Source organism: Apodemus sylvaticus, chromosome 4, assembly GCF_947179515.1.
Source record: "Apodemus sylvaticus chromosome 4, mApoSyl1.1, whole genome shotgun sequence".
In the NCBI taxonomy this organism is placed as follows: Eukaryota; Metazoa; Chordata; class Mammalia; order Rodentia; family Muridae; genus Apodemus; species Apodemus sylvaticus.
Window position 1 is genome coordinate 79,618,909 of NC_067475.1, and position 25,135 is coordinate 79,644,043.

The 25,135-nt window shown below is 46.6% G+C and overlaps 3 protein-coding genes across 9 annotated transcripts; 1 reads left to right on the forward strand and 2 right to left on the reverse strand.

Annotated features, from left to right (window-relative positions):
* Positions 1-854: 854 nt before the first annotated feature.
* Isg20l2 (interferon stimulated exonuclease gene 20 like 2) lies at positions 855-10,127 on the reverse strand. Of its 2 annotated transcripts, none has more exons than XM_052180173.1 (4): positions 10,029-10,127; positions 8,315-9,281; positions 2,544-2,744; positions 855-2,095 (listed from the first exon to the last, which is right to left on the reverse strand). In XM_052180173.1, exons 2-4 carry the CDS (start codon positions 9,125-9,127, stop codon positions 1,982-1,984), a joined length of 1,128 nt encoding a protein of 375 aa, XP_052036133.1. In that variant the 5' UTR covers positions 9,128-9,281; positions 10,029-10,127; the 3' UTR covers positions 855-1,981. The 2 variants fall into 2 exon arrangements, with proteins under 2 accessions (XP_052036133.1, XP_052036134.1); XM_052180174.1 differs by lacking the exon at positions 10,029-10,127 and adding an exon at positions 9,892-10,022.
* On the forward strand, positions 10,072-18,250 carry Mettl25b (methyltransferase like 25B). Of its 3 annotated transcripts, XM_052180169.1 has the most exons (9): positions 10,072-10,195; positions 10,516-10,781; positions 13,941-14,065; positions 14,231-14,423; positions 14,872-14,934; positions 15,116-15,259; positions 16,157-16,641; positions 17,106-17,290; positions 17,904-18,250. In XM_052180169.1, exons 1-9 carry the CDS (start codon positions 10,072-10,074, stop codon positions 18,023-18,025), a joined length of 1,707 nt encoding a protein of 568 aa, XP_052036129.1. In that variant the 3' UTR covers positions 18,026-18,250. The 3 variants fall into 3 exon arrangements, with proteins under 3 accessions (XP_052036129.1, XP_052036131.1, XP_052036130.1); XM_052180171.1 differs by lacking the exon at positions 17,904-18,250 and having other exon boundaries at positions 16,157-16,598; positions 17,106-17,221; XM_052180170.1 differs by lacking the exon at positions 17,904-18,250 and having other exon boundaries at positions 16,157-16,646; positions 17,106-17,202.
* Positions 18,251-18,302: 52 nt separating this feature from the next.
* On the reverse strand, positions 18,303-21,573 carry Mrpl24 (mitochondrial ribosomal protein L24). Of its 4 annotated transcripts, none has more exons than XM_052180178.1 (6): positions 21,429-21,573; positions 19,502-19,733; positions 19,329-19,424; positions 19,054-19,157; positions 18,670-18,800; positions 18,303-18,529 (listed from the first exon to the last, which is right to left on the reverse strand). In XM_052180178.1, the coding sequence occupies exons 2-6, from the start codon at positions 19,682-19,684 to the stop codon at positions 18,393-18,395; spliced, it is 651 nt and encodes a 216-aa protein (XP_052036138.1). In that variant the 5' UTR covers positions 19,685-19,733; positions 21,429-21,573; the 3' UTR covers positions 18,303-18,392. The 4 variants fall into 4 exon arrangements, with proteins under 4 accessions (XP_052036138.1, XP_052036136.1, XP_052036139.1 ...); XM_052180176.1 differs by having other exon boundaries at positions 21,375-21,573; XM_052180179.1 differs by having other exon boundaries at positions 21,354-21,573.
* Between the last annotated feature and the right edge of the window lie 3,562 nt (positions 21,574-25,135).

A 25,135-nucleotide genomic window follows, 5' to 3' on the forward strand; every position in this document is an offset into this window, starting at 1 on the left:
TTCCCAACACCTATGTGAGAACTTGCAACTGTCCATAAACCCAGTTCCAGGGATCTGATGCACTCTAATGGCCTCTATGGGCACCAGGCACACAAGCAGTGCAGTCATAAATGTAGGCAAAACACCCCACCCAGCCTAGAGTGACACGGTGCACTTCAAGGGCTCAGCATAGGACAGGGCAGGGAAGCTCTCCTGGAGGCCAGCAGTCTTACCATAGCCACCATAATCAATTACTATCCCATATAAACCAAGGGTAGAACTCAGGATTTCATATTAAAACTCCAAGAATTAAATGACAAAATGAAAGTGTGAAGGGATGGAGACGCAGCTCTACAGAGAAGGGACAGCCATGCTGCAGACCCAAGACTGGCCTTCAGGAGACAGGGGTGTGTGCCACCGAGAAGAGCTGCCAGGCTGCGTCGTCACCAAGCACCCTTCCTCGCTGTCCCTCCCTTATGCCCACAGACTCACTCCACCACACTACCCTGATCACATGCCCTCTGTATGTACCTACATGGCTTAGGGTGTCACTTCAGTGTGATAGGAAAGATAAAGCACTATTTGTGTGACAAAAGCTTACCAGAGCTTCAAATCATCCAGCAAATAAGGGCTCCAGTGAGCCAGAGGACCTGGGAATCATCCTACAGGACTACACAGCCCTCCATATCCTGAGAAGTTATTTAATACAAAGCCAAAAAGAATCCACTACTCAGCTGGAGAGATGACTCTTTCCAGAGGATCTGAGCTTCTCTTCCAGCACCCATTTCCCAGAAACTCACACTGGCCTGTGCTTTAGTTCTAAAGGATCTGACACCCTCTCCTGGACCCCGAAAGCACACACACACACACACAAGTAAAATAAAAATACATCTTTATATGTAAAAACAAAAAAAACCCCACCAGTTCTCTATTAAAAAAATTCATAAAAAGAATCATATGAATTAAGAGGCCACATTCGCAAGACTAATAAAACTACATACATTCTTTTTAAACTAAGTGGAACCTAAATTAAGTAAACTGTGTTATTCAGTACTATGTAATGTGGCTATAAAATCCAGCAAACAACCACACTATCTTTTCCTTCTCTTTTCCTACTTCTAAGAGCCAGCGCTTTTCTATGTACTCAGACTGGTCATAAACTTTTGATCTTCCTGCCTTGGCCTCCAGAATCCTGAGATTACAGACTATCATGCCTAGCTCCAATCAGGATTCATCTGAAAGTGAAAAGATACTGTTAATTACTTTAGAACAAAAAAACCCATAAAATTAGAAGAACCAGGCACAGTGGTGAGCACACACCTGTAGTCCCAGCTACTCATGGGGCTGAGGAAGAAGTCATTTGAGCCCAAGTGTCTAAGGCGAGCCTTGGCAACACAGCTATTATCCCACTCCCCACCAAAAGGAGACACATCTTGATGTGTGTCCCATAGATAAGATAGTGTGGGAAACTGTTTTCCCTGGTGTGCCTGGCTCCCTCCAAGTCAAGGCTGACTGGCACAAGCACCCTGTGACTGTGGTTAGCACTCTAAAGAAATAAACAATTACAGTTCATCACGTTGTGTTCCATCCTCCTACCCTCCCCCACCCCACTACTAGAGCCTATACCTAGTGGTGTATGCATGCTAGGGAAATGCTCTAGCACTGGGTTTTATTCCTGGCCCTCTCTTTACGATAGGACAGGGTCTCACTGGCCTAGAAATAATTCTGTAAGCCAGGCAGACCTTAGTCTATAACCGGTTTCAGCCTCCCAAGTATCTGGGAGTACAGGTCTGGGCCACCTGCCTGACCAGGATAGGCTTTAACATGAAGGCTCTCCTCTTCCATGAGACACTTAACCACACAGTGACCACAATAGCTGAGATGAAATTTCAATGGGTATTAAGTCTCTGGTCAAGCCCCTCTCCCCAGTGATTCTAGCTTCTGCAGGTGAGAAGCTGGCAGAACTGTGAATTGTTCTACTGCATGTGTCTCCCTGGGATTGCTAATTTTTTGGAGGATTCTGGGCCAGGTGCTGTTCCCATTCAACTTCAACCAACTTGTACAGCTCCATTGTAGCCTGGGCATCTTCCACCGAGGAATGTCCACTTTTTCCAACCTAAAGGGGAAAAGAACATGAAGAAAGAAGACCTGTTTCTTCTCCAGACAACTCTAGACTCCTAGCAACCTGCTAGTCACCCATACTTTATCTTGTATAGTTTATGAATTGTAGTTCAAGTCTACTGGGGCCCTCCTCCCTAGTACATGTTTCAACTCCCAGAAAGCTAGTTCATTTCAGCGACAATATGTGTGTATCATGTTATTAAGCTCTGCAGAGGCAGGGCATTTCAGGTCAAACAGACTGTCCGGGTCTTCTTTTTTAATGTTCCGTGTGACATGTACCCACAGCTCCATATTCTGTGCCCACTGTCCTTTACTGCTGAATATGTGAAATGTTTGAGTGGTCTTCTTTCCCCACTGTACCATCTGGTACCCAGAATTACTTCTCCTTGCAGACAGGGAAGCTACTAGGTCATATTTGATGGGGGCACTTGGAGAGAAGTTACCTGGATGTCCTGATTCAGCAGCTTCTTGGTGAGATGCTTCAGTGACAAAGTGACATTTTCTGGGCAGTCAGCCTTCCGGTTGAGGAGTGGTATCTGGGAAGTGTCTCGGGTAAGGGACTTGGGATGAAAGTACTGTAGGGCTTTGTAGTCATTGTGAATGGCATGCCCTACCACTACCTTCCCCGAGAGTATCTTCAAGATCTAGAATGGGCACACAAGGAGGTAATGAGAAGCCATACTCAAAGGTGGAGCTCCTTATATTGTGAAGGCCCAACATGGCCATCACCAACATACCACCCCACCACCTCCACCTTCACCCCATTCTTGCAATGCCCCCTTCCACAACTGTTCCTCCTTCAGAACTCCCTCTCTCCATTCCCTAGAGAATTGCTATGTAATCCGGTTTAGATCTATATCACTTTACATGTTCCTTACATGTTTATTAATTTCCATCCCAACAATGGTTATCAATATCTTGTCCCCGGCCTGCCATCCCTGAAGAACCTGAAGCCTTGTATATGCCAAGTAAATGCTCCACCACTGACCATTATCCCTAGCTGCTTCCTTCAGTCTCTAATGGAACATAAAGATGCTGATCATGGGGCTGACTCAGTAGTAAAGAGTGTGTACTCTGCAAGAGGACTAGAGTTTAGCTCCTGGCACCTATATAGGGTGACTCACAAGTGCCTGTGATCAGAGTTTGGGAGATCTGACACCCTCTGGGTCTCCAAAGGCACTGCACACACATGTAAAAACACATATACGCACAATTAAAGATAAAGTTTTACAAAAGATTAATCACTAGGCAAGTTATATAAACTTGGACTCACTGGAGAAGCCGGGCGGTGGTGGCACACGCTTGTAATCCCAGCATTTTGGGAGGCAGAGGCAGGCGGATTTCTGAGTTTGAGGCCAGCCTGGTCTACAGAGTGAGCTCCAGGACAGCCAGGACTACACAGAGAAACCCTGTCTCGAAAAAAAACAAAAAAAACAACAAAAAAAAAAAAAACCCAAAAAATCAAAAAAAGACTCATTGGAGGGGCTGGGCGTGTGGCTCAGTTGGTGCGGTGCCTGCCTGTCATGCATACCATAGCCTGGGGCTGAATCCCCAATGCTGTAAGCCAGGTGTGGTGGCACATGCCTATAATCACAGCACTCAGGAGATAGATACAAGAGAATCAAAATCATCTTTAGCTACAAAGCCAGTCTGAGGCCAGCCTGGGCTATGTGAAACCCTGTCCGAGGAAAAGCAGCACTGGAAGTGTGTCTAGAGAAAGCAAAGCAATGGTGCCCCCTGGTGGCCGCCAGGAGCAGCAGGCTCTCTCCTCATCCCTCTCCCTCAGAGAACCCTTACACACAAGGTGTCTTCTTGTATCTTACTACAGGCCACCAAGATGCTCACCAACCAATATAGCTATGCCTCAGCTCAGCTTCGAAGAGCATCCCTCCCTGGAACTGGAGTTCCAGATGGCTGAAGATGAATGAATCTCCACATAGGTACTGGGAACTGAACTCAGGTCCTTTCAGAAGCATCAGGGCCTCTAACTGCTGAGGTACCTTTCCAGGGAGCTTTTAGTTTGAATTTTGTAAAAGTTCTGCCTCCTGCTACCAACACCTTCAGCCCCAAACCACTTTCACACCTGCTGTTCTTCTGTTTACATTACTTTTATCACTGCTGCTACTCATTCTTGAAGTCAACTCTACTAGACACTGTGGATCGCAACTAGTAAAATTACTTCCACCACCAGGTTGTAACTTCCTGACTTTAGCATTCCTATGAATGGTTAATCTTGCCAACTTGACAGGATCTAGAATCAGGTAAAGACAAACTTGTGGAGGTGCCTGTGAGGGAGGTCTATACTGAGGTAACTAAGGCAGAAGACCCACTCTAAGTGTTGGTGGTAACCCCCTGCCTCATACTCCTGCTGCCACGGTGTACGGAACTGTCAAGCTATTAAACACTGTATTCCTTAAACTAAGTTGATCACAACAATAAGTAATACAGAAAAATAGTAATGAGAGGTGAGGTTATTACTGTGATAACCTGACTATGGTCAACATTGCTCAGTCCCCAGTTGGTGACTTATTTAGGAATTAAGATGTGTGTGGTCTTGGTAGAGATACATCACTGGGGGAGGAGGGTTTATCTGTCTCTCTTTGCCTGTTGTGTATGGATAAAGATGTAAAGCTCTCAGTTACTACTCCAGCTATGCAGGTCTACTTCCTGCCACGATGATCACAGATAAACCCTCTAAAACTAGTAAGCCCACTAAAAGCTGTCTTTTTATCAGAGTTGCCTTAGCCACGGTCTCTTCATAGCAGAACAGTTAGAAACTGACCATGGGGTTCTTGGGCCTCTGGAACTGGTTTTAGGCAGGGGATGTAGTTTAGAGCTGTGTAATCGATTAGAGGAGAACCAGAATGCTGCACACAGGGCTGAATGGGCTATTCTGGGGGATCCTCAAAGAATCTGCCAAGAGAAGTTCCAACAATGAAGGCCTGGCTGATCAGAGTCCAGAGAACTTGAGTGAGGCTGAATTAATGGACTGGGGGTTAGAGAGATGGCTCAGTGGTTAAGAGCACAAACTGCTCTTCTGAAGGTCCTGAGTTCAAATCCCAGCAACCACATGGTAGCTCACAACCATCTGTAACAAGATCTGATGTCCTCTTCTGGAGTGTCTGAAGATAGCTACAGTGTACTTACATATAATAAATAAATAAATCTTTAAAAAAAAAAGTAATGGACTATTTATCTGGCAGAAGCTATTTCTACACAGGGTACTAGTCAAGGCTCTGTATAAAGGTTGACTGCTCACCGCTCCTATCCACATCTACAGCAAGTAGGATATTAAAATATAGGGGAAATTAGTTTGCTGGGGAAAGGACCATATTCCACACATTCGAAGCTACAGGCTATGAAAAGTGATATGGCCAGCTGGGTGGTGGTAGTGCATGCCTTTAATCCCAGCACTTGGGAGGCAGAGGCAGGTGGATTTATGAGTTCGAGGCCAGCCTGGTCTACAGAGTGAGCAGAACAGCCAGGGCTACAGAAAAACCCTGTCTCGAAAAACCAAAAAAAAAAAAAAAAAAAAAAAAAAAGGAGGCTCCTGCACAAAGCTGTAAACAAAGGTGAAGATCTAAAGGAGGCTCTGGGATTTTGGAAATGTCAGGACCACAGTCCACTTGTCAAGAAAACTACGGGCACAAAGTGAAGCTGGCCCAAAAGAGGGGCTGTATGCGCTACAGGCAGCAGAGCTGCAAGGAAGGGCCAGCCTACCTACCGACCTGGCGGTCCAGATAGCAGAGTAACAGTACAGGGTGCTGGGCAGGAACTAGAGGCTCTGGTGTTTGTCCTGCTGCCTTTTCCTGCTATGCCACTGACTTTTAGGACATAAAAAAAATGCTTACTGAGCCTTTGTGAGAACTTAAGAGGATAATGGTGAGAGCAGTGCAGAAGATGAAGGCCTGCCTGACTTGTAAAGTTTCAGAGGGAAGATTTATTAAGGGCAGGCATGGTAGTGCACACCTTCATCCTCAGTGCTTGGGAAGCAGAGGCAAGAGAGTCTCTGAGTTCATGACCAGCCTGGTAAAAATGGTGAGTTACAGGACAGTCAGAGCAAAACAAAAACAAATCATCACTCAGGTGAAATCTTCTAGCAAGTGCTTCCCCAGGATCAGCACACAGAAGCTCTGTTCCACAGCGGGCCAGGGCTGCATCTCATGCTGGCAGCCGAAACTGGTAACATGTAAGAGTCACCAATGTGGTGCTGCTTTTGAAGTCATGATGGGATCATGGAGAGGTATTGGTGATGGTGCAGCTTTAGCTGCAGTAGAAGGCCCAAGATTGAAGGGATCATGGCCTGGCACTAACTGGCAGGGCCACAGTCCCTGAAGAAAGCCCAGGAGAGGCTACTGGTAAAGGTGCCCTGTTGCAGGGGAGACCCCAGCAGCACCGGATGACCACCAAGAACTGCAGCAACTTATAGTGGAGTCAGCCTGAGTGAGCCAGGAGAAGCTGTGTGTGCTGTGCATGCCCTTCAGAACCTAGAAGGTCGTGAGTCTCAGAACATGACACTGAAGCATTATAATGTTGGATTTCAGTTTTCCTTTGACTATGAGTGTATCCTGGCTCTTTCCTTTTGAAATAAAATATTTAACCTGTTTTTAATTTTACAAGGACCCACAATTATGAGACCTTTGAGAAATTTGGAATACTAAAGACTTTAGATATCTAAAAGACTTAAACCTCCCCCCCTTCCGCCCCCCAGACAGGGTTTCTCTGTAGAGCCCTGGCTGTCCTGGAACTCATTCTGTAGACCAGGCTGGCCTCAAACTCAGAAATCCACCTGCCTCTGCCTCCCAGAGTGCTGGGATTACAGGCGTGCGCCACCACTGCCTGGCTAGACTTAAATTTTTTAAGTGTTTGAATTTTTAAAGACTATGGGACTTTTATTAACATCTGGAGTATGTTTTATATTGCGATGTTGATATTACTTGTGATATCTTGGAAACAACAAGAAAGGAAAAGTTGACTTAATAATGATATGTTAAGCTGACAAGTCAACTACTTAGTCATCTTGAGACATTTACCTGAGAAGAGAGACTCTTACTTGAGAAAATGCCTCCACTTGCCTGTAGACAAGTCTGTGTCGCCACTTCTTTATGGGGATTGATGTGGGTGGAGCCACTCCCCCAGGTAGGTAGGGCAAGAAAGCAGGCTGAACAAGCCAGGAAGGCGCAAGCTAGCAGCAGCATTCCTCCTTGGCCTCTGCTATGGAGCTCCTGCCCCGAGTACCCATCCTAACTTCCCTCATACCGGACTATTACTGAAATAAACCCTTCCTGTCCTTATAAGGTTGCTTTTGGCCGGGGTGGTTTACCACAACAATAGAAACCCTGACTAAGACAGCTGGGCTCTACGAATTCTGGATTCAGTCATTCTGCTTGTGCAGTGAGCACTTTACACAATGAGGCATCTCTAAACTCGTTTTGAGACAGGGTCTCACCATGTAACTCTAGCTGACCTGGAGATCGGCTATCCTCCTATCTTTGCCCCCTCAAGTAATGGGTTTAAAAGTGTGTTCCACCACACTCAGCCTTTGTTTTCCAATATGCTGGGGCTCACAGTTAAGAGTCTTCCTAACTTTCAGTGACTCTGTTTAGACTATTAGAAACGATAGAAACCTTTGAAATTGAACGAAATCCAATTTGTACTACAGGACAGCTAGGGGTTTATGAGGACCAAGGACGGAAAGTTTGGCTAAAAAGTATGATGTCTGGTCATAAGTTGACAGGGATGTACTAGTGATAGAATTGTCTACTTAATAGGATTATACTAGAAGACAATTTGAGCATGTCTGTGAGCTTTCAGATTGGGTTGAGGGAAGACCCATGTAAAAAGAATTAACTAAAACAAAACAAAATAACCTATTCATTCCATTGGCTGGAGTCCTAGGCTGAATAAAAAAAGCTCTGCTTTTTTTTTCTGCTTCCTGGCTGCCCAGTAGCTACCTCCTGCTCTTGCTGCCACAATGTACTGTGATGGAAGAAATGCTTAAACTCTGAGCCCAAATAAATTCCTTCAATTCCTTTGCTCAGGTATTTTGTCACAGCAGTCACAAAAGCAATTCCTTACTCCAACAGGAAAAGGACGCTTTCTTAATAATGTCCTGTGGCATTATTCTTCCTTCCTTTACGCCTCTGACACCTCCCCAGAACATCACTTGCTGAAAGTCTTCTCCAGACCTCTCTCGGTCTTGTCCCATGCTCACCTGACTCCGAGCAGTCTTAAAGGGTGTAGCATTAACCATGTGGCACTTCCGGATGCCACTCCATCTGGTCCGGTAGTTCACAATATAGCAGGGGGGGAGGATGTACTCATCATAAAGCACATCTCCATTGTAATTCACAATGCTGCAGCGAGCCAAGGAACTAACACGTCCCTTGGGGCCTGTGCCCACCATTTCACAGTCTATTGCCACCATCTTCCCTGGCAAGTTTTGGGAGACTTTAGAGCACTTATCCTCGGAATGGGCTTGGGTGGAGTTCTGTACAGCATTTTTCTTCAAGGGCTTCTTCTTGGAGCCTTTATCCTTTGACTGAGCTTGGGTGGAGTTCTCTGTTGCAATTTTCTTTTTCAAGGGCTTCTTCTTGGAGCCCTTCTTCTGGGTGTGAGGTGGGTGGCTCTTAGTCTTTGGAAGAGCACTCTGAAACTCTCCTAGCAAATCTATTTTAGCCACAACAGAATCAGTCTTCTTTGAAGGAGCAGGGGTCAGCCAAGACAATGGTGCTTTCTTTTTCTTGTCTTTGGACTGCTCTGAGTCCCTCTTGGAAGCAGTTGCTTCTTTCTTCTTCTTTGGGCGTGGAAGCATCTTCAAAACGCCATCTACTCTTGAAGTTTCCCCTTTCTTTGGAGGTTCTGAGTTCAACTTAGACACCTTGCTAGGGGGTTGGTTCTTTTTATTCAGAAATCCTTTCTGTTCTAAGAACCGTCGCTTCTTGACAAAACGTTGATGTTTGGCATTTCCTCCAAATGCCTTTTTCGAAGGTTCCCCAAAGTCCAGATTCAGGAGTATGGTAGACATGAGGTCAGTGAAAGGTGGGTGAAAGCAGGGAAGAATGGCTCACTGATGGCACAAGGATGAGAGTCTCATTCTCTGTGGAAGCCCATAGTTCAACATGTGGAGTTCTGCAATTAGCCTTGGGGACAAAGGTAATCCTGATACCTGCACCATAGGCCTGAGAGAAAAAGAAAAGCAATTCTGGAAGACTTCAGTGATACTCCTGAAAGCCCAAAGCCTGGGTAACTAAGGAAGCCCCCACAATTCACCTTTAGGTTGGTCTTAAAAGGGTTGTTCCCCCCTCTCCAGATCTCTGTGTCATTTTAAAAACTAAAGATGCTGGGGCTGGAGAGATGACTCAGTAGTTATAACGTGTTGCTCTTGCAGAGATGCAAAGTTCAGTTCCCAGCACCCATGTGGTAGTAGTTCACAGCATCTGTACCTCCAATTTCAGAAAAATTAGATGCTTTCTTATCTCTGCAGGCTTCAGGCCAATTAAACGCTACACATATATAAATGCAAACAAAACACACACAATAAGTCTAATAACATAAAGTGAGAGTGCTAAGGCTGAGAGTAAAGAGATGTGGGGCCCACCGGGATCGAACTAAGTCAAAACAAGTGTGTACAGAAATAGCAGACAGATGAAACTTCTAATTACGTTTGCCAGTGGTTGAGAGGATACAGATGTCCTCTGGACCACCCAGGAATCCTCAGCGTGCTACAAAATGAGCAAATCCAGGTATCATTCTCCCTCAGCTCCACGTGGAGGCGATATCCTCACGTACCTTACAGGTCCCCCATAGTAAGGACTTGTGACACCACGCAGCGGAGGATCTAAGTGGAGGAGAATCCAGACCGGCCAGCTGGGCCACGACATTCTTTACAGTCCCGGAACCGTCCCCCGAACACCCTAGGCACCTACCTCCAAATTGGGTCTCACTAAGATCGCAAGCGCCCGGAACCGGATGCAGGCGCAGGCGCGCGCCGACGTACGCCCGGACGACAAGAACGCGGGCGGCAACGGGAAGGCGGCCGGCGCACACGCGCCCGCAGCGCCCCCACCTCAGGCAGCGAGGCCAGCGACTCGGAGTGCGTGAGCAGCGGCAACGGTGGTGGCGGCGGCGGCGGCGTGGGTGGGGGCGGGGGCGGGATGCGCTCCCCGGCCCCTCGGGCCCCGTGGAGGTACAACTCGAAGGTGGTGGGCCGCAGGAAGCGGAACAAAGCGCGCCGGAACCGTGGTCCCACTTCCGGGAGGGAGGGCGGGACCTGCAGCTGACCGCCTTACAGTAAGCTGGGACTGGGCGCGCTTTTGTGACGTCACCGAAACCCTTGGCGTCTGCGCAAGTGGCTTTGCTCAATGGATGCTGTGACGTTTGCCAACTGCGCCTATTATTTGGATTTGTAATTAGACGCGATTGCAGGAAGAGGTGTTGTCTGCCGGTTCGGAGTTCTGCTTTGCGTTGGACCTGCAGAATTGAGCCCGGCTTGGGTTGTATGCTTTTCGTGGTACCGACCTTGTGTGTCCTCACCTCCTCCCTCCTTGCACGGACCGTCGCGCCCCAGGATGCCGGGCGTCTCAGCCCATGGCCTCTCGCGTGAGGAGAGAAGGCAACTGGCTGTGGACCTCACCCGCGTCCTGGCTCTCTACCGTTCCATCCTGGACGCCTACATCATCGTGAGGCCACTGGGCTAAGGGGAAGGGTGCTTCTTATGGTGGGGGTGATTAGGAGCCCACTGCAGAGAAAATTTGGAGACAGCTTTTATCTCTTCCTAACAAGGAAAGCTGAAGACTAGAATAATTCCTACCCAGCCTTCTGTCTCTAATACTTAAGTTTTGTTTGTTTTGTAACCCACCACAACCAAAATTTGGGCCGTTGGCACCTAAGAATTAGATGCAGAAGAATCAGGAGTTCAAGGTTCACCAGGGCTACAAAAGAAGTTCTAGAGCTGCCTGGACTGGAAGATGTTACTTTAAAAAGGGGGAAACAAAATAGGGCAGACATACATAAAGTTACCCTCCTGTAATCTTGCCCCTCAGAAGACTGAGGCAGAAGAATTGTGGGTTTTTTGGTTTTGTTTTTTTCGAGACAGGGTTTCTCTCTGTAGCCCTGGCTGTCCTGGAACCCACTCTGTAGACCAGGCTGGCCTCGAACTCAGAAATCCGTCTGCCTCTGCCTCCCAGAGTGCTGGGATTACAGGCGTGCACCACCATCGCCTGGCCAGAAGAATTGTTTTGATTTGCAGCCAGCTCAAACGAATGTTGAGACTTGTCTCACTTTCCCCCAACCCCCATACACACACATAGAAAAGCACCTACAAGGCTTGGGGGTGGGGTGATTCTCAACCTTCTTAATCCTGCATCCCTTTAATACAATTCCTCATGTTAGCACTCTGGGAGGCAGAGGCAGGCGGATTTCTGAGTTCAAGGCCAGCCTGATCTACAGAGTGAGTTCCAGGACAGCCAGGGCTACACAGAGAAACCCTGTCTGGAAAAAAAACAAAAAAAACAAAACAAAACAAAAAAACAAAACAATTCCTCATGTTGTGATCTCCAACTATAAAATTATCTTTTGTTGTTACTATATAACTGTAATTGTGCTAGTTATGAATCATAAATACCTGATATGCAGGGTATCTAAGATGTGAACCCCCAAAGAGGTCCCAGCCTACAGGTTGAGAACCACTGTTCTAGAGTAAATGCTTGTCTAGGTCTAGCAAGATGGCTATGTGGTTAAAAGCACTTCATGCTTTTTCAGAGGACCAGTTCTGTCCCAGCACCCACACAGCTGGTGACTCACACCCATCTGTAACTCCAGCTCCTCTGGCTTCCATGGGCACCTGCATTTACATGCACATATGAATCCACAGATGAAACACGCATACACACATAAGAGTAAAAATACTTTTCAAAAGTTTTGTCTAGTTTGTATGAGGCCCTGGGTTAAATCTCTTTTAAGTATTGCAAAATTTTAATCCCAGCACTTGGATTGCAAAGACAGGTAGTCTCCTAAGTTCTAAGCCAGCAACAGCTACATATTAAGACCCTGTCTCAAAAAAGAAAAACCCAAAAGCTTGCTTTAAGTGTTTTCAGAATAGTGAAAATGTATGCGTGAAAATACAAACTTTTGCTTGTATTTTCTTACATGACAACTCTGAACCGGTGTCAGCTCATAATTTTTCTCTATGGAGTTTAGAGTATTCTCCACTAAGCTCTCTGTTAGTGCTTTATTGAATGTGATGTTTATGTTAAGGTCATTATTTGCATTAGCTTGCAATGTTGGAAATAGAACCCAAGTCCTCATGTATGCTTGATAAGCACTTGTTAACATTGACTTACACCTCCATTGTCAAAGTCCTGTTTGGTTGGTTTTTGGAGACAGTGTTTCTCTGTATAGCCTTAGCTGCCCTGGAACTCACACTCTGTGGTTCAGGCTGGCCTCAAACTCAGAGATCTAACTACCTCTGTCTCCCAAATGCTGGGATTAAAGGTGTGCACCACCATGGCCCAACTTTGCTATTTTTTTTTAAACAAAGTGTACTGCAGGAACAAGACTCTTGTCTTCAAGTTTACAATAGATTTTGATGTATAAATAAGGCCCCAGAATTTTTTTTTGAGGTGGGGTCTCTCTGGCTGTTCTGAAACAGATCAATCTTTGAACTCACAGAAATCCTCCTGTCTCTGCTTCATGAGTGCTGGGAAAATGTGTGTGCTACTTTGCTTGGTTGGAAGCCATTTATCAGATGACAGAATAGATGATCTTGCCATTCAGGGTTGTGGAGACCAGAGTCTGAATCACTAGCTTATAATTGTTCTTTAATTAGTTGATTGTTTTCAGATGGGGTCTCACTATGCTGAAATATCTCATGGAGCTATTCTGACCTTTGCCACCTGAGTGCTGGGATCCTTTAATAATAGACATCATACCTGGCCCCCACATCCCCAGAATGTTAAAAAGAGCAAATGAATGAACTAAACTACATAGCTGTCTGGACCATAAAATAGCAGGTTACCGAGTGGTTACCTGTTAATGCTGTGGTCGGTCGTCAATCATGCTAGTGATGCATGATTTTAAAAAAAAAATGGTTGGGCTGAAGAGATGGCTTGGCGGGTAAGAGCGCTGGCTGCTCTTCAGAGGACTCAGGTTCAGCTCCCAGCACCCAATGGCAGCTCACAACTGTCTGTAACTTCTCTACCAGGGGATCCGACACTCTCACCCACACCCTCACCTACACATACATGCAGTCAAAACATCAGTGTATATAAAATAAAAATAAATTTTAAAAAATTTGGTCAAGCTAGGTATTGTTGTGGTGCATGCCTTAGGGCAGAGGCAAATAAATAGATCTCTGGGTTCCAGGTTCCAGGCCAGCCTTTTACATGAGTTTCAGGACAGCCAAGGCTAGAGAGACCCCCATCTTCAAAAATACAAACAAACAAAAAAACAAAAACAACAAGAAGCCATGATGGCACACACCAGTAATCCTAGACAGAGAGACAGAGGCATAAGCCAACCTGGTCTACAGAGCAAGTTCCAAAACACCCAGAGCTACACAGAGAAACCCTGTCTTGAAAAAGCAACCAACCAACAAACCAAACAAGATACTAAATGGAGAAAGACACAAATAAATGGGGCATTAATAATGAGAGGTATGTACAGAGGACAGTCTGTACCACATGGGTGCTAGTAGAGGTGGGGAGCAGACTGTCATCTCGGGCACTAGTGCCAAAAAAAAAAAAAAAACAAAAAAAAAAAAGGCAGGTAATGGGGTGGAGAGTTGAGATGGGGCTGAGGAAATGGGAATAGTTCTTCCAACTGCTTGGTTCCTCCTGTAGGAATTTTTCACTGACAGCCTGTGGGGCACACTCCCGCACTCATGGCAAGAAGCGCTGGATGGACTGAACCCACCACAGCTGGCCACCCTGCTGCTAGGGATGCCCAGGGAAGGGGAGGAAATCAGGTATGTATGAGCCAGAGGAGCCCTGAGAGGGGGAATGAGCAGAGTCATGTATGAGTCTTGTGTAGATAGTCTCCTTGGATCTTCCTGGGCAGCCAGGTCAGAAGCTGGTACACTCAGGATGCATTTGTGGGCTATTCGCTAGCAGCCTGGGCTGGACTATCTCAGGTACAGGTCTGTGTGGCCACTCACCCTGCTGGCCCTGAAGTCCACAGCTTGTGCCCTCGCCTTTACCCGGACACCTGGCTTTCACACCCCATCAGAGTTCCTGGAGAACCCCAGCCAGAGCTCCCGATTAACAGCTCCTTTTCGGAAACATGTCAAGCCCAAGAAGCAGCATGAGATCCGGAGGCTGGGAGAGGTGAGGAGACTGCTGGAGGTTAGACTGAGAGCTTAGTACTCCTAAAGCCTGTGGGTTGTGAAGATGCCTTACTGCAAATACAGGAACCAACAACTTCAGAAGTCCCCATCCTAGCAAACATGCTAGAGCCTTATCTGTTGGTGCTGGAAGGCTTTCCTGTCCTTTTTCTGGGTTGATTGGTAGCTGTGCGTGCGTGACTTTTATTCCTGTTCACTGGAGTCAATTTTTGGCTTTATAGCCTACAGGGCTTTTGCTTTTGAGTCACTGACTTAAGGAACAAGCAGACGAGGCTAGAAACCTACCGTTGTCCTTGGATCTGATTTGGCATCCCTTATCGATGTAGTACCCCCAATGTTTCCATACCACCTAGGCTCCTACCATCCTTCTGAGTTTTTGCATCAGGAGTCAGGTGCCAGTACCAAGAAGAATCTTTTGTTTCTTCTTTCAGTTGGTGAAGAAGCTTAGTGATATCACTGGCTGCACCCAAGTTGTGGATGTGGGCTCAGGCCAGGTGAGCCAGACTCCAGGGAAGGCAGAGTAGCAAGCCCATGGAAGCAGGTGCTGAGATGTGGGAAGTCGGGGCGGGGGTGGACTATTAAGCCTTTGATGGAGCCCACGACCCAGTTGACACCATTGATAGGGTGCCAAGTCAATAGGGCTCTGAACAATGCTGTCCTCCCTCATGACTCCAGGGCCACCTCTCCCGATTCATGTCTCTGGGGCTGGGGCTGATGGTGAAGAGCCTTGAAGGGAATCAGAGGCTTGTAGAGAGAGCTCAGCGTCTAGACCAGGAGCTCCTGCAGGCTCTGGACAAAATGGAGAAGAGGCACCCAAAGGTAAGCTGCCCTCCTTGTAGCCTGCACTATTGGAGCAGGGTGCTTGGCTGGAACTATCTATTAAGTTCATTAATATCAACTCATTTTCTTTTTTGAGTTAGGGTTTCCCTGTGTAGCCCTGGCTGTCCTGGAACTCAACTCTGTAGACCAGGCTGGCCTTGAACTCAGAAATTCGCCTGCCTCTGTCTCCCAAAATGCTGGGATTAAAGTCGTGCACCACCCCTGCCCAGCTAAGACTCACTTTCTACTTCCAAATTTCTCTTATTTATTTCTGCTGGTTTTTTGTTCCTTCCCCAAAGCATCCACACAGCTCAAAGGTACTTTCTAGTTTGTAATTTCCATACCAATATGTTCTCATAGTAAACTACGATATGGCCAGATGGGTAATATTTGTTGTGCTAGAGATGAAGCCCATCACCACTGAGCTAATCCCTAACCCACAGTCCTGTGATAGACGCATTCCCTACAAGGAAACTGGAAGAACTGCGGTATAGGTCAGTGGCAGGGCACTTGTGGAATCATTATGAAGCCCTGGGTTCTATCCTTAGCACCACCAAAAGAAAAAGAGAAACTGAGTTAGATCTGGTGGTACATGCCCATGATCTCACCACTGGGGAGACTTAACAGGATCCATGAAGATTTGCCTGCTTGGTCAACATCCTGAGCTCCAGGAGAGAAGGGGCTGCCAAGACCTTGTCTCACACCTATGCCACCCAAGAGAGAAAGAAAGATGGCATGAAAAACTAAAAGGTCCACAGTCTGTAGCAAAGACCTCATCCCCTGTTCAAAGTCTAACTCTTGTGCCTAGCTTCTCACCCACAGGACTCAGAGGACCCACTGAGGCTTGAGGATGGCTATCTAATTTTGTATCTGCCTTTGTCTTTCCTCTCCCCATAGATGGTGCAAAGAGGCCCTCGCCACCGGCCCCACCACGTGGTTCAGTGGGTCAGCCCCACAACTCTGTGTGACGAGCTTCTGCTTCCTCTGGAGATACCAGGCCAGAGTAGTGCACGTCTGCTTCTCACGGGCCTCCATGCTTGTGGGGACCTAAGTGTAGCCTTGCTGAGACACTTCTGCTGCTGTCCTGAGGTGGTAGCCCTGGCTTCGGTGGGCTGCTGCTACATGAAGCTCAGTGACGCTGGCAGCTACCCACTGAGTCAGTGGATAGCTGGGCTGCCTGGCCATGAGCTACCCTACAGGCTCCGGGAGGGTGCCTGCCATGCTCTGGAGGACTATGCGGAGAGATTACAGAACGCAGGGCCTGGCCTGCAAACGCACTGCTTCCGTGCAGCACTGGAGTCAGTCATCCGACAAGCCTGCCCTGAGCTTCGGAGGCCTGGTGTGCAAGGGATCCCCCGGGTGCATGAACTCAAGATTGAAGAGTGAGGTCTGGGGAGGCTCCCCACCCATCTCCACTTATTACCGTAGCCAAAGAAAATGTGTATCCGAGGAATGGGCATTTTATTTTATTTGAGGGCAGACTGGACTACATAAGTGAGAGTGTCTCAAAAACAGGAAACTGGCAGACCTAGTATCTCATGCTAGAGAGATACCAGACACCTGGGAGTTAGAAGTCAGCCTGGACCACAAGTCCAACTCCAGGACTACATAGATATATTCTATCTCAAACACTCACACAAACCAGAAATGTTAGAGTAGGTACTGTGGTTTGCCTAGGGAGGCTGAGCTAGGAAGATACTTGTACTCAGGGTGGGGCAAGCCTGGGCAAAGATGACCTTTTAAAATAACTATTTAAGCAAATCAAAGTAGAAATCGACTTCTAGACAAAAATTTAAGTGGGAGGTAGAAGTTTCTAGAACTAACTGATTTACGGCTGGTCCCACAGATATGTGCAACAAGGGTTAGAGCGAGTGGGTCTGGACCCCCAGCTGCCTTTGGATCTGGCTGCCCTCCAGGCCCACCAGGCCCAAGAGAATCGTGTGGTGGCCTTCTTCAGCTTGGCCCTCCTGCTGGCCCCACTGGTCGAAACATTGATTCTGCTGGACCGGATGCTCTATCTTCAGGAGCAAGGTGAGGTTATGAGGTTTTGGGGTTCCTTGGAGTCTGCTGGGCATGGCTACCACCTGATGGGTCAGGCATTTGTTGACAAATGGAGATTCTTAGTAGCACCTCCTGAGACTGGTTTTGGTTTTAAAATGTGTATACATATACCCCATGCTTCTGGATGTCCTGTCCCCTGGAATTGGTGCTGCAAATAGTTACGAGCCACCTGATTTGGGTATTAGGAACCAAATTTGAGGATGCTAAAAGAGTAAGTGTTCTTAACCCGAGCCCTCTTCTGCACCAATGAGGTGGATATTAAAAAAGCACATGGCCTGGCAGTAGTGGCGCAGGCCTGTAATCCCAGCACTCTGGGAGGCAGAGGCAGGCGGATTTCTGAGTTCAAGGCCAGCCTCTTCTACAGAGTGAATTCCAGGACAGCCAGGGCTACACAGAGAAACCCTGTCTTGAGGCACCACTACCCGCCCCCAAAAAAAAAGAAAAAGGAAAAAAGCACATGGACTGCCTCTCTAGCTAGTGGTTCCGAAGCACTTTGGAATACGAAGCTGTTACAGGCCAGGTGGAGAGAGCCTGGACCAGACTGTAGATTCCTTTCTAATTAGCCTCATGTTCTGTCTCCTAGGTTTCTATGCTGAGCTCTTGCCTATCTTCAGCCCTAAACTCTCTCCCAGAAATCTGGTTCTGGTGGCCACCAAGACACCCCTGGGTCAGGCCTTCTCCACTCTTGAAACTGAAGATAGCTGACAGTCTGAAACCACCAGTGCCAATGTGGCTAGATGCCATAACTCGTCACTATTTAGAGCACCCTCATCCTGCTGGGACTCTGGCTCTTTGCAAACCTCAGTTTGTACCCTTTCTTTCCCTTCACATGTAATACTGTATAATTTTTATTTATAGAACTTTTAAGACCTAACTTCTTTTTTCTATAAATACCATGTAATTTTTATTTATTAAAATTCTTAAAACTTCTGCACCATTCCTGAGCTCCCCAAAATGCAAGCACTTGGGAGAAAAAGACTGGTGAGGGGTGGTGCAGTCAGCAGCTGCACTCAAGGCTCTTTATTGGTATTTTAGAAAGAAGGGCCTCCACTCTCAAGGTGAAGACTGAGACTCAATACCAATAAATTTTCTTGAATCTTCGAGTCTCTTGGATCCCCATGGCCTCCATCACATCTTCTTCTAATGTCTTTAGCCGGGGCACGTAAGTTTTTTCTAGAGCATCTTCCACTGATGTGTCCTTGGGGCCATCTGTTGAGTCAGAAGAAGAGTTTTCTAACTCTCTATTCCTTGAAGTGTTGGGCCTTACTCATCCTAGGCAAGTGCCCTACCACAAAGGTACAGTCTTAGCTGCAGCAACCCTACCCTCTTCCTGCCCACCCTCAACTTACCAGTCCACGTTTCAGGGACAATGCCATCTGCTCTAGGAAATTCAGGTTTGGGAATAATTCTCCCAGATCTTGTAGAGACTCGAACACGTTCTCCTGCCTCAGTAAATCTCCACTGCACCTCAGTGGGTTTCCTGATGGGTAAGAAAAAAGTGAATCTAGCTTGGAGCTTGTGTCACCCTCCAGCCCCAAAGCAAGGGCAGTGGTTGAGAGCATCTGGGTTACCACCTTTGTCTTTGTCTGAATCAGAGTTACTGACAGAATTGTGTACAAGTCAGACCCCCGAGTTCCAGCATATCCAACACTATTCTCACGTGGTAAATGGGTATGCCCAACACCCGTGTGAATTCGAGTTGGAGCCACTTGACCAGAGGCCCCTGTGCTTGCCTGTCCACAGGATCCACTAGCTTGACCTGGTGGTGAAGCAAAGGGGCTTCACTAGGGATCAAGGTCCCTCGGTGGTCCTTGGTTCTGCCAATGTAGCGGTAATGCTGTCCAAGAGAAGACAGATCAGAAAATAAGTGCGATGGGAGTGTGCCCACTATTGGTTAGCATGTAAAGTCCAAGTCCAGTTGTACAGCCTGCCCCTTAGCCAGTTTCCTGTCTCCCCATGCTGCTCTTAGGGAAAAAGGGACAGATGGGGAGGACTTCTCAAGACTCACCGTGTTCAACCCTTCCAGGACGACCCAGTTTCGCTGCCGAATGACTTGGACTACCTTGCCCTGCTTCCCCGCATCCTTGCCTTCTAAGATTTCCACCTGTAGGAAGATGCAAGGACGAGGGCAGGAGATTGTTGCCCACTAGCCTTCCTGTCCCTCTGCCTTGAGGTCCTTACCATGTCTCCACAGAAGAGGTGCCAGTCTTCATCAGAGATGGGCTCGACCACTACTGGTCGCCTCCTGCTCCATGGAGGATTCTTCCTTTTGTCCGCTATGGAACCTGGACGGCTCATTCCATAGCGGTAATAGGGGGACAGCGTGGCTTTGGATGCCAAGGCCAGCAGGACTGAAAGCCGCATAGCTAGACGTGAGAACTCTCACCAGGGAAAGACTCAGAAACTTTGCCAGCTGAGTCAAGAAAAACAGAATGAAGATTTGAACAAGGAAGGAACTTTTGATTTTTGAGACAGGATCTCACTATATATCTTTGGCTAACCTAGAACTCACTGTGTAGACAAGGCTGACCTTGAATTCTCAAATCCATCTCCAGTCTCCTCTAGTGCCAGGACTAAAAGTGTGTAGCACCATATCAGCCCCAGGACTGACTCTTGCATAGAGGACTTCATCTCACTGATACTCCTCACAGGCTAGCTTTATAAATGAGAAAACAAAAAGGTAATATAACTTTCATCCATGGGGACGTCAGTATTCAACCCTCCATACTTCTGAGTAAAAAATTCATGAGGCCAGGGGCTACACAATCTAGCTTCTTGGATTGCTATCTCAGGAGAGCTTGGCACTGAAGATACTTAAGACAGTTATGTGAGTACAAGAATATTGGAGCAGGAGGAAAGCAGGTAATGGAAGAAAGCACTAAGACACCCTGAAGGCAAGCAGTAGCAAGACAAGTGAACAGAGTGATAGCAAGTGAAAACAGCTTACAGCTCGCTACAAAAAGGACTGTTTGGCCTCTCAGATTCTCTGACCTCTTTCTCCCCATCTCCCCTCCATGTGTTTCTGACTGGCCTCTTCTCTATCTGTCCTTCTGTCCCTTCTTTCTCTGCCTCTAATTCCTTCTCATCTCCCTTCCCATTCCCTAAATAAACTCTATTCTATACTAGACCCTTTATATGGCTGGTACTTCGGCGGGGAGGGATCCCTCAGCATGGCCTGCTGAGGTACCGCCTCCCACCACACCTTACTGCACTCTTCAAACATATCTGTGGTTTTTATAAAAACATTATCAGTCTGAGCTACAATGCGAGGCCTATCTGAATAAAAACAACAAAGTAAAAAGGATCAATGTAGAATGCTAGCCTAGCGTTCGGAAAGCTTTCCAAACAGTTGCTCCTGGTATGGGCCTATGCTAAATAGCATCTCACAGAAGCCTAACAACAGCGATGAAAAGTTGCCCATAATCTCGTCACATTTTTGTACTTTGTATGTGTATGTAGTGCTGGTGTTCAAACTTGGGGATTCGCATATGACAGGCAAGCATTTTTGTATAAGTGAACTACACACACACACATTTCAGAGTGGGAGATGGGGACAAAGTCCACTGTTACCATGATGCTAGAGAAACGCGGGGACTAGATCAAATACGTGACTACTAAGCACTAACTACTATCTGACAAGCCGAAAACTGAGAACTCAGGAAGGCATGCAAACATCAAGATCCAGAAAAACCTTGCCCTCTCCTAGTTCATATTCATCACAAGTGGGGAGTTGGGGACTGGGAGGGAAGCTGTCTTTGCTTGCTTGTTTTAAAAACTCCTTTAGGCCCCGGACACACCCCCACTCCATCTTTCCCTTTGGTTCTCTACACAACCGAGATGCTAGCTAGTGTCACTTCCGTGGTGGGGCCGGCCTTCTTCTCCAGTACAATAAGTCCTAAGGTCACCGCCTCAAGCAATTCCCTTGTCAGACTCACCCAGATCTGCGGATAGCTCCAACCTCCCTAGTAAAGAGAAACCCAAGCCCCTGTTTAAGACAGGAAAAGTCCCGTCGCTTATCCACCTTCCGACGTACCCCGTCGCTGAGTAGCCTCACCTTCCCCCAACTTTCCTCCCACGTGCGTTCTCTAAACCGGCAGGCCCTACCCACCGGACTTCTGGGAGATGTAGTCTAATTGCGGAAAGAAAGGCTCAAAACAAAACCGAAGCAAGCCTCACGGCATCTGGGAACTCTAGACCGTCGCTACAAATCGAGCAGGAAACAGGAAATTTAGCCAACAGCAGGAAATCTAGACTGGGAGAGGCATGTCGGGAATTGAAGGCGAAAGATATGCTAATTTGCTGCGTAAGTTCCTACGTGAAGGCCACTGGGAGTTGTAGTTCACAGAGAACATGGCTCCATTTTCTTGGTAATTATAGCTTCCTATTCAAAGCAAAGGGTATCCATTTCCAGATGAGATCACAACCTTTATGTCCTGGCTCTTCTCTGCTTGAGAGACCAGAATACGGCAATTAAAAAAAAAAATGCCCTGCCGTTGCGGAGAAAAGAATGATTATCGGTCCTTCCAGTATTAGATTAGCAATCACTCTTGTGTGAAATGTACCGGGAGATTTCAATGGTGTCCTCTCACCATCTGTGGCCTGGCAGGCATCCCTAGCAAAATTTAGCAGAGACCAGATCTCTCTTATCAGCTCGCTATTTTACTCCACTCACCTTCCTGATCTGATTGGGTTATTTTTCCTTTCATTCCTGAGTCTGCTGGTGACTAAAAGCTTTGAAGTTGAGCCGGGCGGTGGTGGCGCCCGCCTGTAATCCCAGCACACTGGGAGGCAGAGACAGGAGGATTTCTGAGTTGAAGGCCAGCCTGGTCTACATAGTGAGTTCCAGGACAGCCAGAGCTATACAGAGAAACCCTGTCTCGAAAAAACCGAAAAAAAAAAAAAAAAAAAAAAAAAAAAAAAAACTTTAAAGTGGCTTTCCCCTATAAACCGTACAGTTTGTAATGTTAGAAACTTCATTAGTGGCCAAACTAACCGGTGACTTGAAGCCTGAAGAATTATCTTTGTTCTTAGGATGTGTATGACTAGGAAAAAATTCCTGAGGCCATCAGCATTAGATATGTGTCACTGACCTCAAACCTCCACCTCTGAGAAATCACTAGGACTGACCCTTCTAGGCCTGAAGCCTTAGGGAGAAGGCAGGCCCTCACCTGGCCTAACCCTAAACCAGCAAACCTCGCGAGATAAATTTAGAGTAAGAGTCCTCTTATCTTCTCAGCTGTTTTTTTTTCCTGTAGCCCAGGCTCACCTCAAACTAGCTAGTTGGCTTCTGCTGTTCCTTCCCAGGTTCTAGGGCTAACCATCAAACCTTGCTTTATATGGTGCTCGAGATTGAACCCAGCCCTAAGGCTTACTGCATGTCAGTAAGCGCTTTTCTTATTTTTTTTTCAAGATTTATTTATTATATAGGTACATTGTAGCCGTCTTCAGACACACCAGAAAAGAGCATCAGATCTCATTACAGATGGTTGTAAGCCACCACACATGGTTGCTGGGATTTGAACTCATGACCTCTGGAAGAGCAGCAGTGCTTTTAATCACTGAGCCCTCTCTCCAGTCCCAGCACTTATCTTAAAAGTCATAATTCTTACCTATAAAAGCCTTTTATTTTTTTTTCCTTTTTAAAAAAAGACATTATTATTACTATATGTAAGTACACTGTAGCTGTCTTCAGATGTACCAGAAGAGGGCGTCAGATCTCATTATGGATAGTTGTGAGCCACCATGTGGTTGCTGGGATTTGAACTCAGGACCTTGGGATGAGCAGTCAGTGCTCTTACCTGTTGAGCCATCTCACTAGCCCCAGCCTTCTTTTTAAGGCAGGTTCTAAGTAAACTCTGGCTGTCCTGGAACTCATTATGTAGATTGAGCTGGCCTAGAGCTCAGATTCCAATGCTGGAATTGTACACCATTGTGCCTGGCTAAGACTTTTCTAGAACCAAACTCTTCTTCCCAACACTTTTATAGACTGAGGCAAAAGGATCATAAGCTTGAGACCAATTAAGACCCTACTTAAAACAAAACAAAAAAGCAACTAAGAATGTCTACCGCTGAGATTCTGGAAGAGTTGGTTTAAGGTGTGATAGTGTGTGTCCTGGCTACATGTGTCCCTGTCTTAGACAAAAATCATGCGCTTTGGGGCTGGAGAGATGGCTCAAAGAGCAACGACTGCTCTTCCAAAGGTAATGAGTTCAGGTCCCAGCACCCACATGGTGGTTCACAACCATACGTAGAGATCTGATGTCTAAAGACAGCTACGGTGTACTTGCATATAATAAATAAATCTTAAAAAAAAAAAATCATGCGCTTCCCATTTCTATCCTCCATTTCTCTTTTTTGAAGTACAGGGGATTGAATCTCCCATCCCTGAGATATATATACTGTCTCATGTGTACCCCAGGCTGTTCCAGAGCTTATCTGCAGATGATTTTAAAGGACTTTTTAAAGAGTTTCTTGGGATAGTCAGACAGCTTAGTAGAGAGGTTCCTACCTGTCTGATCAGGGTTCAATCCTGGATTTGCGCATAGTAAGAGAAACTGATTCCTGCCAATTGTCCTTGGCACACTTTCACAAAGTAAAATATAGTAATAGTTTAGATTTGTATTTTGCTTGCATATATTAAGTTTATTACATATGTGCCATGCCAGAGGTCAGAAAACGGTGCTCAATTCCTTAGAACTGAAGTTATGGATGGTTGTGAGCCACTGTGTAGGTGCTGGCAACTGAACCCAGGTCCTCTGTATCAACAAGTGCTCTTAACTGTTGAGCCAACTCTCCAACTACTGTGTAGTCTGGATTTGTTACTTTTTTTAAGATTTATGTGTGGGGGGGGGCAGGGAAAGGGAAAAATCATTTGGAATGTAAACAAAGAATATAGAAAAAAATTTATGTGTATGAGTACACTGTCACTGTCTTCAGACTCACCAGAAGGCATCAGATCCCATTACAGATGGCTGTGAGCCATCATGTGGTTGCTGGGATTTGAACTCAGAACCTCTGGAAGAGCAGTCTTAACCACTGAAGTGCTTGCTCTTAACCACTGAGCATTCTCTCCAGCCCCCTGATTTGTTACTTTTATTACAAGTCATTTTAATTTACTTGTTTGAATTGGGAATTCAGCCCAGCACAAGGCCCTGGTTTTAGTCCTCAGTTCTCAACGAAGTATTTCTTTACATATGCTTGAGTGCAGACACCTGTGCCACCATACACCCATGGAGGTTAAAAGCTCTCTTCCAGGAATCAGGTCTCTCCCTCCACACTCTAGAGCCAGATGATTCATGACCAGATGAGTCCCTTGTCTGTATTCCAACCAACCTAATAGTTCACCCAGTTTGTTTGGTGTCTGGAATAAAACTCAGGTAACTGGATCTACAGGGCGAGTATGTACTTCTGATTCCCCTGCTTCCAGTCCTCAAGTGCTGGGGATTTATGTAAGTTTGTCTGTCTGCACAGCTGGAGTAGGGGTAAGGTGTGTTCAACATGGTCTTTTTGTATAGCCCAAGCAGGCACTGAACTTGTGATCTACCTACCTTCCCACTGCTGCAGGAACAGACTTGTGCTACCACACCTGGCTTAAAATATTTTAGACTGTTTGCTGAAAAGAAGGCTCAACAGTTAGAGTGGTGGCTTCTCTTGCAGGGCTTGACTGCCAAAACCCACACAAGGACTCACAACCTCCAGTTCCAGGGGTCCTAATGTTGTCTTCTGACCTCCTCAGGAACCAGGCTTGCATGTGGTGCACATATATGTGGACAAAACACTCAAAAATGTATAAAACTGTTTTAGAACCTCCAAGAT